Source organism: Leptonychotes weddellii, chromosome 5 (assembly GCF_054177405.1).
Source record: "Leptonychotes weddellii isolate Sample4059 chromosome 5, ASM5417740v2, whole genome shotgun sequence".
In the NCBI taxonomy this organism is placed as follows: Eukaryota; Metazoa; Chordata; class Mammalia; order Carnivora; family Phocidae; genus Leptonychotes; species Leptonychotes weddellii.
The window spans coordinates 138265515-138283751 of NC_138373.1; the positions used below are offsets into that span (position 1 = coordinate 138265515).

Sequence of the window (18237 nt, forward strand, 5' to 3'; positions counted from 1 at the left end):
CTGTCCACATCCCTAAATTCCACCATCAGATACAATTACTTTTTTTTTTTTAAGATTTTATTTATTTATTTGAGAGAGAGAGAATGAGAGAGAGAGAGAGAGCATGAGAGGGGGGAGGGGCAGAGGGAAAAGCAGACTCCCCGCCAAGCGGGGAGCCCGATGCGGGACCCGATCCCAGGACTCCAGGATCATGACCCGAGCTGAAGGCAGTCGCTTAACCAACTGAGCCACCCAGGCGCCCCCAGATAAAATTACTTTTAACTCTTGCTGTCTCTGTTTGGTTGGGTTCAACCCCCTCCGTATATCTAAATTACATGCTTACATGATAATTCTTTGAGTGATGAACCTCACACACTACTATGGAGGATGAAGGCTAATGTCTACCTGTTTTTTCCCCCTCACATACATTCTTCTCTTCCACACATTCTCTTAAATGAGTCCTATCACAATTCTTAAACCCATAGCCAGTGTTTACAACTATGTAAATATCACTCACAGCTGAGCCAAATAAGGTACTATTTCCTCCCTTCCTGACTTCTATCCTAAAGAAAAAAAAAACTGCTTTATTTTTGTTTAACTTGGTGTTCTCCGTATTCTAGAATCTCTCATTCTTCCTAAACTTTCAAAGAACTATACAGTTCTTCTCCATATGGTCAAACTCATCAGTTTATTTCTCATCCTTTTATTGTTTTCTTCAGAGACACGCTCCAAATGGGATTGATTGTTCTCCTGACTCAAATAACTTCATAAGAGCCCATTCACCATCCTCCTGAGAATTCCTTCATCTCTTTCTGAGATGGGTTCCCTGGGTCCCATGTTTCTATCTTGACTTGCTCTCCCATGTTGAATGAACACATTTCCAGCTTCCCAACAAAGGGTGTGTTAGAGGTTCTGATTATTCAAAGGACACACCATATAATATATTCCACAAAGTAATTCGAGGAAGATTTTGGTAAAGGATAAGGCATGGCAGGATAAAGTAAGCACAGATAACCATTAGAGGGATCCAAGATGCTCAGGAACAGTTGCCAGGGTCCTTGCTCAGTTGCACAGGACACACTTCCTCTACAGATCATGAACCACCAAAATATGTTAAGATATCTTGGTCTCAAGAACACTGATGTCTCATCCGAGGAGGAGTCTTTCATACCTCTCTCTTCATGTAGTCAAAACCATGTGTGGGACCAGATTCAGTGATAGAAATTAAGAGAACAATAGAATCCAGATGCAAATCATCAATATGTATATTTTCTACAAAAAAATGCTAACAAGATGGCACAGGCTGCCTCCTGGTGTGTTTCAGAGCCAAGGACAGGACTGCATTAGTCAGTAGGTAGCACATTTCATTCAGGTTTGGCCAAGGGCCAACACCTTGACTACAGTCCCCTGAGAGGCTAACAGGTTGCAACAGATTGACTGAGATTGACCCTGTACTTACACAGAATATAAAAAGACCTTGAGTGTCTTTTTATGATGACAAAAAGTCATCTTTTAGTGCTGACTTCATTGTTCTCTAGGCATACAATTCTAGGTTGAAAATTATTTTCTCTCAAAACATGGGAGACATTGCTCCATTATCTCTGGCAATCCTGCATTGCTGTTAAGTCTGGTCCTATTCTGATTCCTAGTTCTTTCTTTTGATTTTTTTCCTCTGGAGGCTCTGGGGACTTTCCTTCTGTCCCCTGTGTTCTCAGATTCCATCATGAGCCTTGGTTTAGCTCTTTCATCCATTGTGCCCCTTTCAATCTGGAAAGTATAGCCTTTGGTTCAAGAAGAATTTTTTTCTTTGATAATTTCCCACCTCTGATTATCTCTATAGCTTCTAGAATTATTATTCAGATATTGAATTTATTAGATTGAGTATTTTTCTCATCTTTTCTCCCCTATTACCTATGTTTTAAAATTTAGGTTTACTTCTGGGGAGATATATATTCAACTTTATATTTCAACTCTTTTGTTGATTATTTAGTTGTTGTGATCATGTTTTTGTTTTTAAGAGCTCTTTTTGTCTATTCATTTTAACAGCACTGTGTTCTTGATTCATGGATGAAATATTGTCTTTATTCTGTTTGAAGATCTCAATTATGGTTTCATTGAAGTTGTCTTCTGCTCTCTGTCTTATACCTGACTCTTCAAGTTCCTTTCTTATATTAGTTTTGGCCTCTATCTTTCATTTCATGTCTAGTGACCCTTGGTTATTCATTCATGTTTGAAGGTGCTAAAAAGTGTATCAGGTCAGACTTATTGATTTATAGACCTCATTGTAGGGTAACTGCAGGAGCCAACGGTTTCGTTGCAGGATGCTGAAATGTCAGTACCCATAGGTCTTTTCTCTTTGTCTGGTCGGTTTCCTCAAAGAGGATCCTTTTCAACTTCTGTCTGGTTTCCTACATCCCGAGCAGGGCCTGCAGTGGGGTAGGAGCTGTCTCTTGTTCAGAACACAGACTTTCACTTAATTCCAATGTTTTCTTTTTTTTTTTTAATTTAAGATTTTTAAAAATTTATTTGAGAGAGTGTGCATGAGTGGGGGGAGGGGTAGAGGGAGAAAATCCTCAAGCAGACTCCCTGCTGAGTGTGGAGCCTGATGTGGGGCTCAGTCCCACAACCGTGAGATCATGACCTGAGCTGAAACCAAGAATTGGATGCTTAATCAACTGAGCCACGCAGGCACCCCCTCCAGTGTTTTCAGTTCAGCATCTCACCCCTGTACCTAATGTCCCTGAGAATAGATCTCTGATTTAGCCTCAGCAGAGAGGAAAATGGGAGAGGTTTGGCCAGAGAGGAGGCAAGGGAAGTGGGGAAATCTGGTTGCATGGGTTTATCAAAGGGATGGGAGGGAGGTTGTCTAAGATACCTGACATCTGCAGTTCCCAAGCCTTTCCAGGGCTCTCAGTCACGCTTGTTGTTGGTGACCCCTCTGAAGGCAGTTAGGACACAGCCTTTCCTGTTTTCTGAGTCACCCAGTGCTCTTCTGAGTACTTTCTGTCCTTCAAAGGGTTGCTAACATCTCCTGTCTGCTTTACCTCCTCTCTTCTTGTCTGTCTTTGTAGATTTATGCCTTTTTAAAGGCATACTTTACTCTTACTTTAGTTTGATTATCAAGGAAGCAGAGATAAATGCATGCACTTAATTAGTCAGTTTTGACGGGCAGCTCTGGGCCTCAGCTTTCTTATATCTAAAATGAGGGGCTTAGACCACATCCTCTCTAAGGTTCTATGAATCTCAAATTCTGTGACTATGACCGTAAATAGGTGCTATAGTTATGGAATTGACTTTAAGGGTTGTCAAAATGGAAACAACAGGGAAATGACCAGAGCATGAGTCATTAGGAAAAGTTCCACATTAGAGGTGGGGACCAGAAAGTTGTGTGTAGGTTGAATAAATGGAAAGAGGAAGGAAGCAGCGTAAGTGAGGCACAGAAGCAGCTAGACCACCGATGGGAAAGGGGTGTGTTGAGAAGTAACTAGAAGCAAGCCTGGGTATTTCCTAGGTACATATTTCCAACTTATAGAGGGCCTTCGAAGGCTGAGATTTAAACTTAATTGCCGTAAGAAATGGCACTCTTTGAAAATAATATAATATTATTATCAAATGACATTTATTTTCACCTCAAACTTCGTACAATTCTCATTCATATCATTCCTCTTTTTTTTTTAAGATTTTATTTTATTTATTTATGAGAGACAGAGAGAGAGGCAGAGGCAGAGGCAGAGGGAGAAGCAGGCCCCCTGTGGAGCAGGGAGCCCAGCGCAGGACTCGATCCCAGGACTCTGGGATCATGACCTGAGGGGAAGGCAGACACTTAACTAAGAGACCCAGACATCCCGTATCATTCCTCTTTAAAGTGAATTGAGGGTTACCTGGCTGGCTCAGTTGGTAGACCATGTGACTCTTGATCTCAGGGTTGTGAGTTCAAGCCCCACATTGGGCACGAAGCCTACTTAAAAAGAATTGTTTAAAGTGAATTGATAAAAAAGTTGTTTTGTCTTTCAAAGACAAACTTCTTAAAATTTAATGATATTATTTTGAGGCAAAATGTAATTTTGATATCACATTTTATGTATTTTAATTTTTTATAGGTTTTATTGTTGTATGCATATAACATGAAGCCCCAGAATATTTCAGATGCTGTACCTAATAGCACTTATTGCAATGTCTATACTGGCTCTTTCTGGGTTCCACTGAACAGGCAAGTAATGAATGATTTTCCACAACTCTGCTGATATTTTCATTGGAACAGGCTGTTTTGTAATGTACAAGGTAAATCACAGAAGAACTTTTAGAAGACTTTTTTAGAAGAATCTTCCTTTTATTTAGAGGAGTATGATATGGCAGTGGTTAAGAGCATGAACTCTGAATCCAGTCCGCTTTGGTTCAAATGCAAGTGGTGCCCCTTACTAACTTCACAAACTTAAGCAGGTTACTTAACCTCTCTGTGCCTCAGTCTCCCTATCAATGAAGTGGGTATAACAATAATAGTACTTAGAGTTGTTGCAGAAACAGTTCCTGACACTTCATAAAGATTATAAGGAGTACAAAGATATTGTCTGTACTGTATTTTGCCGGTAATTTGGGGTGTGTTTAACAAATAACGTGCGGCTCTGTATTGGGTTGCAATATTAAGGACAAACTCCACTACCTATCTTGTCCCACCCTTCCCCTGTGTCTGATCCTATTTTTTATTGTTCACCACGTCAAAAGTCTCTGCCTCAGCCAGGTTGTCTTCCTTCCTCTCCATCAAGCGGGGCATATCTCTAACTTTTGCTCATGCCTGGTTTCTCTCTTTTCCATTTCACTTTACCAGATTCCCAGTTCATTTTTTTAATTTTTTCATTGCTTAGTTAATTTAGTTTTGATTCCATTGTTCATTGCCCTTGTGATCTCAGCCTCCATTTCCTCAGTTGTAAAATGGAAATAATATCTACTCTGCCTGCCTCTTGGGGTTGTTGTTAAGATCAAACTGGACAATGTATGCACATACTCTGAAAGGCCAAAAGCACTGGACAGATGTCAAGTCTCATTATGGACTCCTGTGTCTGTCAGTGTTAGCTCTTTGCCCTGCTAGGCACCTCGTAAGTGCTTAGTGAACAGAGACTTGGTGCTTCTCTCTTCTTCCCTGACGAGCCTTGTTCATGCTCCATGATTTTCATTTTGAAGGACTTCTTGGCCTCACCATAAAAGAGAATAAAACAAGAGATGTTTCAAGAGCTGGCACATTTTCAATTATTCAGTCAATTTTCCTTTTTTTTTTTTTCTTTTTCAGTGAAATGGCAGAAAATCTAGGCATAGGACATATAACAGCACAGCTAAGCAACAAAGTTAGGAAATTACACACTTGCTTTGTACCCAGAAACATGGCAGGATTTATTTTTTAGAATCACATAATGAAAATGATTATAATTTCTGCAGAGTAGAATGTAATCAAACTGACAGAATTCTTTTTTATTCCCAAAAGTTCTTAATTTAGATGTGTTTATGAGCATGGTAGGTTTACTAAAATTAGGGACGTGCACAGTCACTGAGCCAACACAGAAGGAGGTGCCTGACAGTTTCTCATCTAACCTGTCCCTCGGTGGCACGGGGACGGCTGCCTGTTTCTCTCACTGAGGCTGGCACTCCTTGTGCTCTTAGGAGGGTCAAGGTGAGATCAGCATGTGGGGACTTGCTTCTTGTTGACCATCTTTCAGAAGGCAAAGTAAGAGTACAACAGGTCAGAAAAAACAGGCCCGAGAAGGAACCTGAATAACCTTCAAATTGGGCAGTCCTCCTTCAGTTGTTCACTTCACTTCCTAATCTCCAAATTAAATACTACAAGGAAAACATTCTTTGCATTTTTCTTACAGCAACAAAGGAAAAGAGAATGTTCTCATTAAACACGCATAAAGGTTTCTGTGTAGTTCTATCTAATTACGCTCTTCTAACCAAGATCTAGTTCCCTACCTACTGTCTCTGCCTTCGAGTCTCCTGCCATGCACACATTTCTACTTCTGGCTGGGTCCTGCCTCCAGGCCCCGGCAGCCCAGGAGAGTGAGTGCCCATGAATCAGTGAATCAAAGCAGAGGCTGGGGGGAGCTGGTCTAGCCCAAATGGATATTTGTGGGCCAACATGGGAGTTCAAAGGCTGGACCCAGCATTGATGTGGACAGAGAGGTGAAGATGTATATGGGCAAGATGTTGGGGCAAATGGAGTCATGAGGCTCAGGGCCCGAAGCAGAGATGCTAGGTCCTCTGATGTTGCTCCTTGCATGGGTGCCCAGCCTGCTCTGCTTGGTCCCAGCCTACTTTTTACAGAGTTGGACCAGGCCATTTATTTGTGAAGCAAATAATGCAGCTCTGGACATTTATTGACCACCTGAAATGCAAACATCAAAGAATAGCTTATCCTTCCTGCAGTTCCACATGTTAGAAAGGAAAGCTATATTATTTTTGAAAGAGAAGTAAGAATTCTAAGAATTCTTTCTCTGGGTATTAGAATCAAGAATAGTGGTTTAGAATATCATCTTTCCTTCATGGGGTTTCTTATGGTTAAGAATGTATGTAGATACCTCATTTTGTCCTTACAAAATGCTGTGAAGTAGATGACATGGGTTTTATCATTCAGTCTTGCAGGAGGAGGAATGTCAGGGCCAGAGAGGTTAGGTGACTTGTCCAGGGTCCCATGCTGTTGTGTGGTGGAACCAAGCATGACTCACCCAGGTCCTTTGAGTCCTATTTTTTCTCCAGTGCATCAGGCAGCTTTTCTAGCACTATTGGAGATGACCCATTTTTTTAATGGATGTATTCCAAGTAAACTTTTAATAACAGATCTTTACATTTTAATCATTGCCTTTTTAAATAGAATCATTTATTAAACATACAATTTCAGATCCTCTTATTTAATTAAAGGTATTTTTTTAACCTTCTTTTGCTGAGAACCATCAGTATGATAATTGAGTATCATGCCATACTGCAGATGAGGACCCTGTGGAACATTGGAGAATTGACATTCCTGCATACATTCCTGATGTCAGTTTGCTTTCACGGATCGTTTGTGTCTTTCTCATAAAAGTTTCCCTCTTTCCCTGGATGGAGACACCCACATGGATACAAACACACAGGCATGCACACGTGTGCTATGCCTGTAGCATAGAATCACGGAAGGCCATGCAGGTGGCTCTTTGCCTCCTTCAGCTGCTGCAAATGCTTTTCCATCTCCTGACTCCACTCATCCGCTGGTTTACCTCTGCCTTCAGAGTATCCCCTGCTCACTGGCCTATGGTTCCAGAAGCTTTCCCTCTTCAATATAATTGCCACTGTGTCCTCTGCCTTCCTTCTTGGCTTTTGATTTTCCTTCTTTCTTGACTCTTCTCCCTACCCTTTCACCTCTCCCCTCTACAGTATACTTCATTGTTGTGGGCTCATTGACTGGCCTTTTTGAACGATGCCTATCTTGCCATAATTCTTACCTTCAGGTCATCAAGGCAGTCATCAAATGGCATTAAGATTTACACAGGAGCAAACTTTGTCATTGCCTGGACTTTCTTTGCCCACATAGATGTTTTATTTTCTTTATTTTCATCTTAAGCAATATTTTGGATGTGTGCCTTTCTGTCATTGTGCCTCTGCCAGTCATTTTATATCTATTTGAGTATATAACTAGATCATAAACATTATTCAGGTTAGAATTGTGTCTCTTTGCTCGTGTTTCTTGAATGAACAAATGATTGAATGAATGATGTTTGGGAATGCCAGAAATCCAAGTGTTAAATAACTGAGGACTTACTTTACACATATTATTGATTCTGGGAATAAACGAATGCCTTTCTTACCTTTTCAAGTAAAATACATATTTATCTGTTATTTTTAGAGTTATTTCAATTCATGAGAAACTATCTAATCTTAAGCAAATAGCTGAAATATCATTGCCAACAGCTCCTGAAATCGCTTCAGATGAAAATGTATCTGAAATGCAAGAAATGGAAGAGAAATCAATTGATAAGGAAATGGAAGTAAGTTATTAAATAATGGAAAATTGTTTTGCTGTGGCAGCATGGATGTCATTTTACATAATTATGTGATTTTTTACTTCATCAAAGCATAGGAACTAAACTTGAATGTTGCGGTTCTTCCGTTCTCTATTTTCTCTCTTTAGAGTACCAGATATGATCCAACTTTTTTGGACACATAGGTAGTGTTTCCTTCAAAGCTCTCCTAAGCTTACCAAATATAAGAATCTGATGGTGAATGAATACAAAGGCAATCTAGAGAAATCATCCAGATACCACTGTGAATCCCAAGAAACAATGCTCTGTAACTTTATATTATTCTTTTACTCTTCATTCTTAAGTCTATTGTTTGAACATTTTTTTTTTAAAGATTTTATTTATTTATTTGCGAGAGAGAATGAGAGACAGAGAGCACGAGAGGGAGGAGGGTCAGAGGGAGAAGCAGACCCCCCGCCGAGCAGGGAGCCCAATGCGGGACTCGATCCCGGGACTCCAGGATCATGACCTGAGCCGAAGGCAGTCGCTTAACCGACTGAGCCACCCAGGCGCCCTGAACATTTTTATTACTTAAGAAATGTGTGAAGAAAAACTAGAAAGTACAGAGAAGCATATATCTTTCAGACCTTTTCTATGCATACGTATTTTTCGAACAACAACAAAAAAGGTTACACATCTTAATGGTGTATTATTATTTTGATCACACAGTTGAGTGGTTTCTGTGGTGATTGATAGAATGTGTTTGGAGAAGAGGGTCATTTCTCTTTTACCCTTCCTAAGTTCTGAACCTGGTTGAGGAACGGGATGTAGGAGATGGATAGCGGAGATCAAAATATCAGCATCATTAACTGATAAAGCTGATTAGCGCACATGGCTTTAGGTCTGTTACCAAACGAGCTTAGTAGTATCTCACCCCTGAATGAGCCAGACTTGCCCACCTACCCACATGTATAACTATAGGATTGCCCACTACCCTTCCGTCCCCACCAGGCTCACTGTACACAGGAGCCGAGACCAACAGTTCTGCAGGCAGGGTGCCTCCAAAAATAGAAGCAAAGATTGCCCAGAAGGGGCTGAACCTACCATGTTCTTTTGCTTTTTCCAAACTCACCAATCAGATAAGTCACTATACTTTTCTGGCAGTAAATTAGCTACAAGTCTGAAAGAAGCCTGAAGTCTCCTCGTTCCGGAGTGGAGTGGCAATTCCTTACCCTCTTTGGAAATGAGAGGAACAGAGAAATATTTGTTCTCCCCTAATCACTTGCTCTTTGAATTTCCATTTGCACATTAATCCAATTTCTTGAATTATAGATTCTGTAGTTATTGTGGCCATTTTTAAAATTAAATAGTTCTACAGGACTTACTGAAAAGGGACAGTCTCCGACCCAACCTCTCCTCACTCTGCAGTCCTGCTCTGCAGAGGCAGCTGTTTTCAACTCTTTCAGCTGTTTCTCATTATTTACCTCCAGGCGTACAGTAATATGTATTATCAGTCATGAAAACGTGGTAAAAGCCTTCGAATCCAAGTGGGACAACTGAGGCCCTGCTCCATGTCTCCTCAGGCCAGCAACCAGGCTGGTGGCACATCCATCATATGAAATATCACCAGTCACAGTAGCAGGAGGCAAGAAAGGGGGCAAATCACACACTAGCTCTTAAGGTTTCCGTCATATCACTTCTACTATATTTCATCGGCCAAATAAGTCACATGCTACGGCTTGAAGGAGAAAAGCCAGAAATACTGATGAACAGTGCTAGAAGTTACAAATGATTATTCTTTTTTTCTTGGATGTATCAATTTGAGATAATATCTGTTGATTTTATTATGATATATAAGGATTTAATTCACTTATACTTCTCCCCAACTTCTCCTTTCCCCTTTCCTGGGTATTGTTACATCACGGAGTTTGGTTAAATCGATATTCAGTATTTACATTATTACAGCCAAGTCAGATAGTGTACTAAGGTTATTTTTCTTTATGCTTTGATTCTTTGATTCTTCTTGACTTGTCTTTTTTCCTTAACTTTCTTCTGTATATGCTTTGATTCTTCTTGACTTGTCTTTTTTCCTTAACTTTCTTCTGACCATTACATCAGAATTTTCATATGTTCACCCATAGATTTTTACCCAAGTGTTCATGCTTATCAAATAATGTCTCAGTTCCTTTATTTCTTCTGCTTTAGCTGAGGACTGCCTACCCAACAGTGCCTGCTACACAGCTCTAATTCTGGACCTCCCTTTGCTGCTTTCCTGGTTGAACTCCCAGCCGGTTGGGGCCCGGCTCTGTTTTTCCTCTCTGCAAGCTTTTAGGATGGATCTTCCCTTCATATTTGGTCTGCTGTATCTTTTTTCCTCAATTCACTTTTTGCTAGGTTAATATTCAATTACCAATAGCAAAACATTTTTATTTATTTATTTATTTATTTATTTTTTTAAATTTATTTATTTGAGACAGAGAGAATGAGAGAGAGAGAGCACATGAGAGGGGGGAGGGTCAGAGGCAGAAGCAGGCTCCCTGCCGAGCAGGGAGCCCGATGCGGGACTCAATCCAGGGACTCCAGGATCATGACCTGAGCCGAAGGCAGTCGCTCAACCAACTGAGCCACCCAGGCGCCCAACATTTTTAATTCTTAAAGAATAGTATTGCTTTAGCTCTTTTTTGGTCTTTTTTCTAATTTTTGTTTTTTACCATTTTAACCTTTTCTTTTTATTGAAGTATAGTTGACACACGATGTCATGTTAGTTTCAGTGTAGCTTTAGCCCTTTTTTACCGTTTTCCTCATCTGTGCACTCATATGAAAGCATAAAAGTTGGCAACTCTCCTGATTTTTAGAGTTTACTTGTTTGCATTTTGAGCCTGAATTTACCAGTAGAGTGAGTGAATGCATTTTTCATTATTGTGAAAGCAACAAGCGCAGCTGTAAGAGGATTCATCAGGAAAGAACAGTTAGCCTTTGTGGAATGCCACTTTCCCATACTTACAACTCCTCTGCTATGTGCTTGGATTTATCATAGAACTGATGTCTTAGATTTTGGGTTGTACATCCCAAAAATCTTTTCAGTGTCTTTGTATGTTACTATATGAATTACTGGATGTTTCATGGTATTACTGATATACTGAGTACTTATAATCTCCTAATAGATCAGATATCTCAAACCCATGAGATTATATGTATTATAAAATAATAATTATAACATACATATTTTTATAAAGTGTATGGTTGCCCTTTTACATCTGTTTTCAAGAAGAACTCAGTTCTGGTGTCATTTTTGCACTTCTTTTGTAGATCACTTAATAATCACAGTTTTTCAGTTGTAGACCAAACATATCAGATTGCTGTTTTTGAGCCATAGTCTAGAATATTCTTTGCTGAAATTGTCCCTGAATCCACTTCTAGATAGTTCATATATGGAAACCCATTTGTTTTTTCAGCTTAGATTGTCTGAGGCAGGAGAGTGAGCGTCCATAAAAGCGGGGAGTCTAGGTTGTGCTCTGCCACTCAGTTTTCCTACCTAGGGTCAGTCACTTAAACTTTTCTGGGATTAATTTTCTTCTCATCTCTAAAAATGATCATTTCATTAAATGGAGATGGAGAGTTGTGCCCCATGGTTGGAATGTGAGTCATCAGAATTTCCCTGTGTGTCCGATGTGGGTATCAAATTTATCACAATGAGCCCAGTGTCTCAGTCAAGGGGTTGACTATGAATATAAACAAATACCAAATAAATGGGGGTATGGGGGAGCATTTGAATGTCAGCAGAGGGAGGAGTCCAGAGGCCCTACCTTGACTTAAACACGGTTTGTGGCTTGCTTTCATGTCCGAACTGGAATGGTATATGTGAGTGGATCAGTCCTTGAGTAAAACAAACTGCTTTCATTCCTGATGTTCTCTGCTCTGTCTTTGAATTTGTCTTATTCTTCAATTTAGAAAATGTTTCTTCAGCTTTAAGTAGGGCATTTCAGCTATGTTTCAGTTCTGTTGGTTCTATGTATGAGAGAATGTCATCAAATGGAAATTGATATTTGTTTAGGTGAATTGGCAAACAGAGTAGTTCAGAACATTTGAAACGTTGAGAAATAGAAGGAATATATAAAGTTTTCTTTTTTTCCAGTATGCCAACTGGAACTTAAAAAAGGGCAGCTATATTCTGTGTTATAACACATCTCATTGACTAAATCTGCCGGTTCGTTGTCATGACAACCTTCACTTGGCGCTAATAAGAAGTTAACTAGGACACTTGAAGAGATTGATTCTGGTCTGGAATTGGACAGGATTTCATAACCTCTATAATCTATTATATTTATTTCTATCACAGTATAGATTTTTGGTGGGTTATTAAGTAGAAGGGCCCAGAAAATGTGCCTTTGGTTGATATGGGGGAATAATGAATCTTATTCTCTTTCTTATTCCCTTCCCTTTTTTACCCCCTCCCACCCCAAAAAAAGCCTATAGTCTGGAATAAGCTAAGAAATTCAGAACACAGATATTAATTTAAGATGTATAGAGAGGGTTATAGAACAGGTATTCTAATCACTTCTGGCTTGAAAACTATGTATGTCCTTCTAAAATGAACAACACTGACTCAGAATGACTGAGTTATTTTAACCTGTCATTCATAGCTTTAGGAGTATCTTCAGAGCTTACCAGGGACTTTAAAGCATATGAAAGATGTAAACAATCCTGACTTTAAGAGACAAACACCTTGTTTGGAATGATAGCATACTGATATGAAAAGCCTAAAAATATGTTTACCAATTCACCTAAGGTTAGTTCAGCAAACATTTATGGGATGCCTGGATTGTACCAAGGCAATTAAAATTTGTATATAGTCGGGGTGCCTGAGTGGCTCCATCGGTTAAGCGTCAGACTCTTGATTTTGGCTCAGGTCATGATCTCAGGGTTGTGAGATCGAGCCCCATGTTGGGCTCTGCGCTGGGCATGGAGCCTGCTTAAAATTCTCTCTCTCTCCCCCTCTGCCACACCCCTCAAAATAAAATCTTAAAAAAGATTAGTATATAGTCAACATATCCCAAATATCAAAGTACTATGAAAACAGAAAAAAATACAATTGGACATTAGCATCAATTAACAAATTCTTTTTGAGGAAGTATTATGTGCGAAAATTTTCCAGGCTTGGGAAGGAGATAAGGACATAACAGAAATCAGTACAATTAGGTCTTTGTCATGGAGGAGCTTAATCATTGTATGAGTCTGGCCATAAGTACCCAGATGTCATTCATAATGAGCCCAGCCACCTGGTGGTCCTCTTTTAGCAAAATTCAAAGAAACATCAATCTGATGTTCAAAACCATTGAAAATAATCTAAGTCTTTATGGAGTCTCTCATAAGAACATAAACCATTACAGGGAATCCTTTCATAATACATAGCAAAACTTCTCTTAAATCTTTTCCCCAACTGTCGTGTTCTTTAGTATCTCTCTGACATCCACATGTGGCTCTCTGACAAAATACCTCCAAACACCCTGTACCTTTACTGTATTGTTTTGGCAGTTATGTGTTTATGGCTCTCTTCCTCTCTCTTTACTGCAAATTCCTTTGCTGGGTGTCTTATTCATCATCTTATCTCCAATATCTAACCTAGCTCCTGACACACAGTGCCTCTCGAGTACTTGCTTGGAAAGCTTCTAGTTGGAGGGCCCTCATAGCAGACTGAGGATACAGCAAGAGAAGGGATGTGAAGTCAGGGACTAAATGTTCTACTCGGGACAATGAGCTATCTGTTGTGGTGGGAGAACGGGGGAATGCAGTGGGAGATGGGGTTGAAGAGGTGGGTGGAACGAAGTGCTTCCTCCTCTCTGAGTCACCACATGGTACTGTTAAGAGTCCATCTCTCCTTTTCTTCCCACTAGACCATCAATCAGCTGCTTAAGGACTCTCTTTTTGTCTTTTCATTACCAGTTTATGGCACTTAGGATGCATATCGTAGGCATCGAATGAAAAAATGGTGAGTGAACTTTGTTCTGTAGAGCAAGGGCCAGGAGAAGGCAGGGCTGGGTACGGGTGGTAGGAGAGGGAGGGGGCAGCACCTGGAAGGACTTCTCATGATCCACCCTGTGATTTCCTGAGACGTGGGGTGGCGTGGCCCTGGTGGCATGTGAGGGAGGGATGAGGGAAGCAAGAGTTTGGAGGATGGAAAACAATTTAGGAAGTTTTTTTTCCATAGGTGAAAGAAGATGAGGATTTCAACTAAGTCAAAGAGTCGGCATGGTTATTTTTGAAGTAACTCAGAAAACCATCATAGAATCATCAGATGCTCCTTTTTAAGGGAAAAATGGCAAAGATCGAGCAAGGGTTATTCTGTGTCCTCCCAGCCCCTTGCCAGTCACGCATAGTATACCTCTGGCAGCTTTCTGCCTGGTGTGATGAGCTCAAGGCTACATTTCTGTGGTAGCCGAGCATCCAATCAGCCAACGTCTGATATTTGTAATGGTTTACTGCAAATAATGCCAAAGAAATAGGATGTTGTTGAGGTGAAATTTCTGCTTGATAAATGTTGAGACAGGGAGCAGAAGGCACTTATTTATCAGGTAACATTGCTGTCTTCATCTATTACGTGAAATGATTAATGATATAGACAGTCTCATTTTGCTTGATAGCTCTTGATGAAATCATGACAGTAACGCATCATGGCTGTTATTGAAACCTTTCCTATAGGGAGGAAATATACTTTAACCAGTTCTGAGAGCTCAATTAGAAATATAGAAGTATAGGTAAATAAGAGGAGTATCAGAGTGCAACCAGTCCTGAGAACTCGATTAGAAATCTAGAAATATAGATAAATAAGAGGAGTATCAGTGTTCAGACAGAGGAGTATCCTTTCTGTCTTAAAGTGGACCAAGAGCCTGGGAGGTTCATCATAGCAAAGTAGTATACCCTGATCAGTGCTGGATACCCTGCTTGCCCTCCACCTTTTTTGGTCCCACTGAAGCTGGCCCACTTCTCGCCATGATCACTTCCTGCCTAAACAGTTTGAGTAGCCTCCTAGCTAATTTATCTTTCTTTTGTCTCTTTCTGAGCCCAGTTCACCTTAAAACTGTGGCCAGAAGTATCTTTTTTAAAGCAATTGGATCATTATTTCCTCAGACCAGTGCCTCTCAGTTTCCTTACTTTTACATGTCCTGTTATAAGTTCACCTCTCCAGCCTTATTTCTCATCACTCTCACTGCCATGCTTCCTATACACACCCACAGTAATGACCATATCAGATCCTTGAATATCCACTGTTCTTCCTCCATGTGGAATGCCCTTGTCCCCATTCTCTGCCAGTGAAATCCTACTATTCATTCAAGGCTCATTTCACATGACCCTTCCTCCAAGAAGTCTTCCGTTCCTTACACTTCCTCTCTCCCACCTCTAGTTTCCTCTAACATATTCCTATCCATGTTCTGACCACATTCTACTTCATATTTTATTTAGGAGTGTACGAATCTATTCTTCTCAGCTATTGTACACTTTGTGAGGATAGGGTCTGTTTCTTCATCTTTGTGTTCCATAGCATCTTGAATATATTTGTTAAATTGAATTAGCAATAGCTTTGGAACTCTAAAATGTGATCTTTTCTGTATTCATGTATTTATTAAAACTTGAATATAATATGGTTTGGGGCTGTGAATTCTATTGTTTGTTTCTGTATTTTAAGATTTTAAAAACTAGTGTAACTTTATCATTTTCATATTTCTGAATGCTGGTACACGTGTGTATTAAACAACCATAAAAGTGTATTGTTGCTGGACCTGGCAACATCACAAAGTAGGCAGAGGTTCTCTCTGACGGTCTTATAGTCATGACTCCTTTAGCTGTAAGTAAAGAAAGGCTACTTACACTGGTTCAAGTAAAGTAGGTGTGGGGGAAGGCAGTATGTGACAGGGTATGATAAAGCTCATACATAAGGACTGGAAACCAAACACAATGGGCCTCACAGAAAAATGGAACTGGTGAGTTGGGAGCCAAGACGGTGCTTAATTACGGGGAGGGGGTGGCGGGGTGTAAGTTCTCACACATCTGTTCCCTTCTCTTACTCATCTTACATCTAGCCCAATGGCTGCCTTTTCCACGTTTGTATCAGGACCTGCAGCTCCTATAGACAGTACTCACTCTAGCTCTCTTCTCTTGCCCTTCCTTATATGAAATTACGATGACAGAGAATCTGACTGACTCACTCCTGCCCATGGGTAGATCCATCTGCAGTCAGAGGTCCACACGTAAACATGGCTGTGCCCACACAGTAGGGCTATGCCAGTGGACAACGTATGATACGGACTTTTGGTTCCTTTTCAGTTACTCTCTCCATTTCTTTCTCAATTCTGAACCATTCTTCTCTGCTTAAATCCCTTCCTGGGGTCTGAATCTCTTTATCCCCATGTTCTCTTCTCAGAAGAAAAGTGACTTTCCAAAACCTTATTCTGGTGTGAATTCTGTAACATATGAATTTTAACAATGAAATAATGTATCATTCATAAGTAAATCTTATCTGTTGTGGCCGTCCTGTGTCCTTTCAAATAACCTTAATTATATGAAGGATTGTGACCTATGAGTCCCTCTAAATTTTCTCCTGGGAATGAGGGTTAGGTGGTGATGCAAGAAAAGACAAATGAAATAGTTTATAACTAAAATATCTAGTAGTTTACCAGTAAGTTCAACCTCACTTTATTGTTTTCTTATTTCTAGAACATGATTATTGAATGTTGCTCTGAAATAATCAATCTGTTTTTGACTGATGGAGATGTAATACCATTGTCTGAGGTACGTATCTTTTTGAAAATGTATCTGATTCTCTCACAAGTATTACTGTTGCTATGGAAACGGAAATACAGAAAACATCTATTATGAAAGTATCAAGAGCCTAACCCTCCTTAATTAATGTGAAGAAGTGATAAACAGGAGTTTATAATAGCATGTTATTTTGGTTAAAAATCTTCTTTGTTAAAAAATCAAGTACAGAGAATTATGAAGAGGATAATTTTAAAATCATCTCAAATCTACTATTCAGAGAATAATCAACTACGGGCATTTTGGAGAATAACTCAAATTTTTTCCATGTACAGATAAACCTTAGAATTTTTACAGATAAACCTTAGAATTTTTACATCAATGGGATTTACTGTACATGCATTCTGTAGCTTGTTTTTTTTTTATTTAACAATAGTGTTATGGAGATACTTTTATGTGGAAAGTCTACTTTGTCATGTTTAATGCTTGCATAATAGCCTCTTTTGTATATTTTTTGTCAGGCTCTATTTACACAACTAGATCTTTATTCTTGAATCTTGAGGTTGATGGATTCTAGCATATACATATTTCACCCTTCTGTGTTACCTCCTCAGAGTTATTTCTTAGGGGTACATTTTTGGAGTAAAAAAAGTGTATATACTTTTTTATTATGGTAAGATATACATAATATAAAATTCATACTTTTAAACACTTCTACATACACACTTCAATGGCATTAAGTACATTCACAATGCTGTGCAACCGTCTCCGCCATCCATCTCCAGAATTTCTCACCATTCTAAACAGAAACTTTGTGCCCATTAAATGGTAACTCCCCATTCCGTCTTCTCCTTCTCCCAGCTCCTGGTAGCCTCCATTCTACTTTCTGCTTCTATTGTACTATTTGCCCATTCTAGATACCTGCACATAAGTGGAGTCATACATAGGATCCTGTGTGGTGGGCTTATTCCACTTAGCACAGTGTTTTCTTTTTTTTTTTTTTTTTAAGATTTTATTTATTTATTTGAGAGAGAGAGAATGAGACAGAGAGAGCACATGAGAGGGGGGAGGGTCAGAGGGAGAAGCAGACTCCCCGCTGAGCAGGGAGCCCGATGCGGGACTCGATCCCGGGACTCCGGGATCATGACCTGAGCCGAAGGCAGTCGCCCAACCAACTGAGCCACCCAGGCGCCCAGCACAGTGTTTTCAAAGCTCATTCTTGTAGCATGTATCACTACATCCCTTCTTAAGGCTTGATAATACTCCACTCTGTGGATGTACCACATTTGTTTATGCATTCTTTTGTAGGGAGTCGTTTGAGTCATTTCTCCCTTTGGCTGTTGTAAATAATGCTGCTATGAACGTGGGTGTACAAGAGTTTGCTCGCAATTCCCCTGGGATCTACACTCTCTCATTGGCAGTAGATGAGAGGGTCAGTTTCCCCACATATTCATCTACACAGGCTCTCCCCGCCTACTTCCCCTCTCTCTTCCCTTTCCCCTTCTTTTCCCTCTCTTTCTTG

At 39.9% G+C, this 18237-nt stretch overlaps 1 protein-coding gene across 1 annotated transcript in view; it reads left to right on the forward strand.

Annotated features, from left to right (window-relative positions):
- CFAP54 (cilia and flagella associated protein 54) overlaps positions 1 to 18237 on the forward strand; it is a 242110-nt gene that overhangs the window by 202489 nt on the left and 21384 nt on the right. Inside the window, exons 56-58 of the mRNA XM_081818984.1 lie at positions 4080 to 4189; positions 7847 to 7988; positions 16674 to 16748. Of these exons, the coding sequence (XP_081675110.1) occupies positions 4080 to 4189; positions 7847 to 7988; positions 16674 to 16748 (327 nt within the window). The remainder of the gene's footprint in view (positions 1 to 4079; positions 4190 to 7846; positions 7989 to 16673; positions 16749 to 18237) is intronic.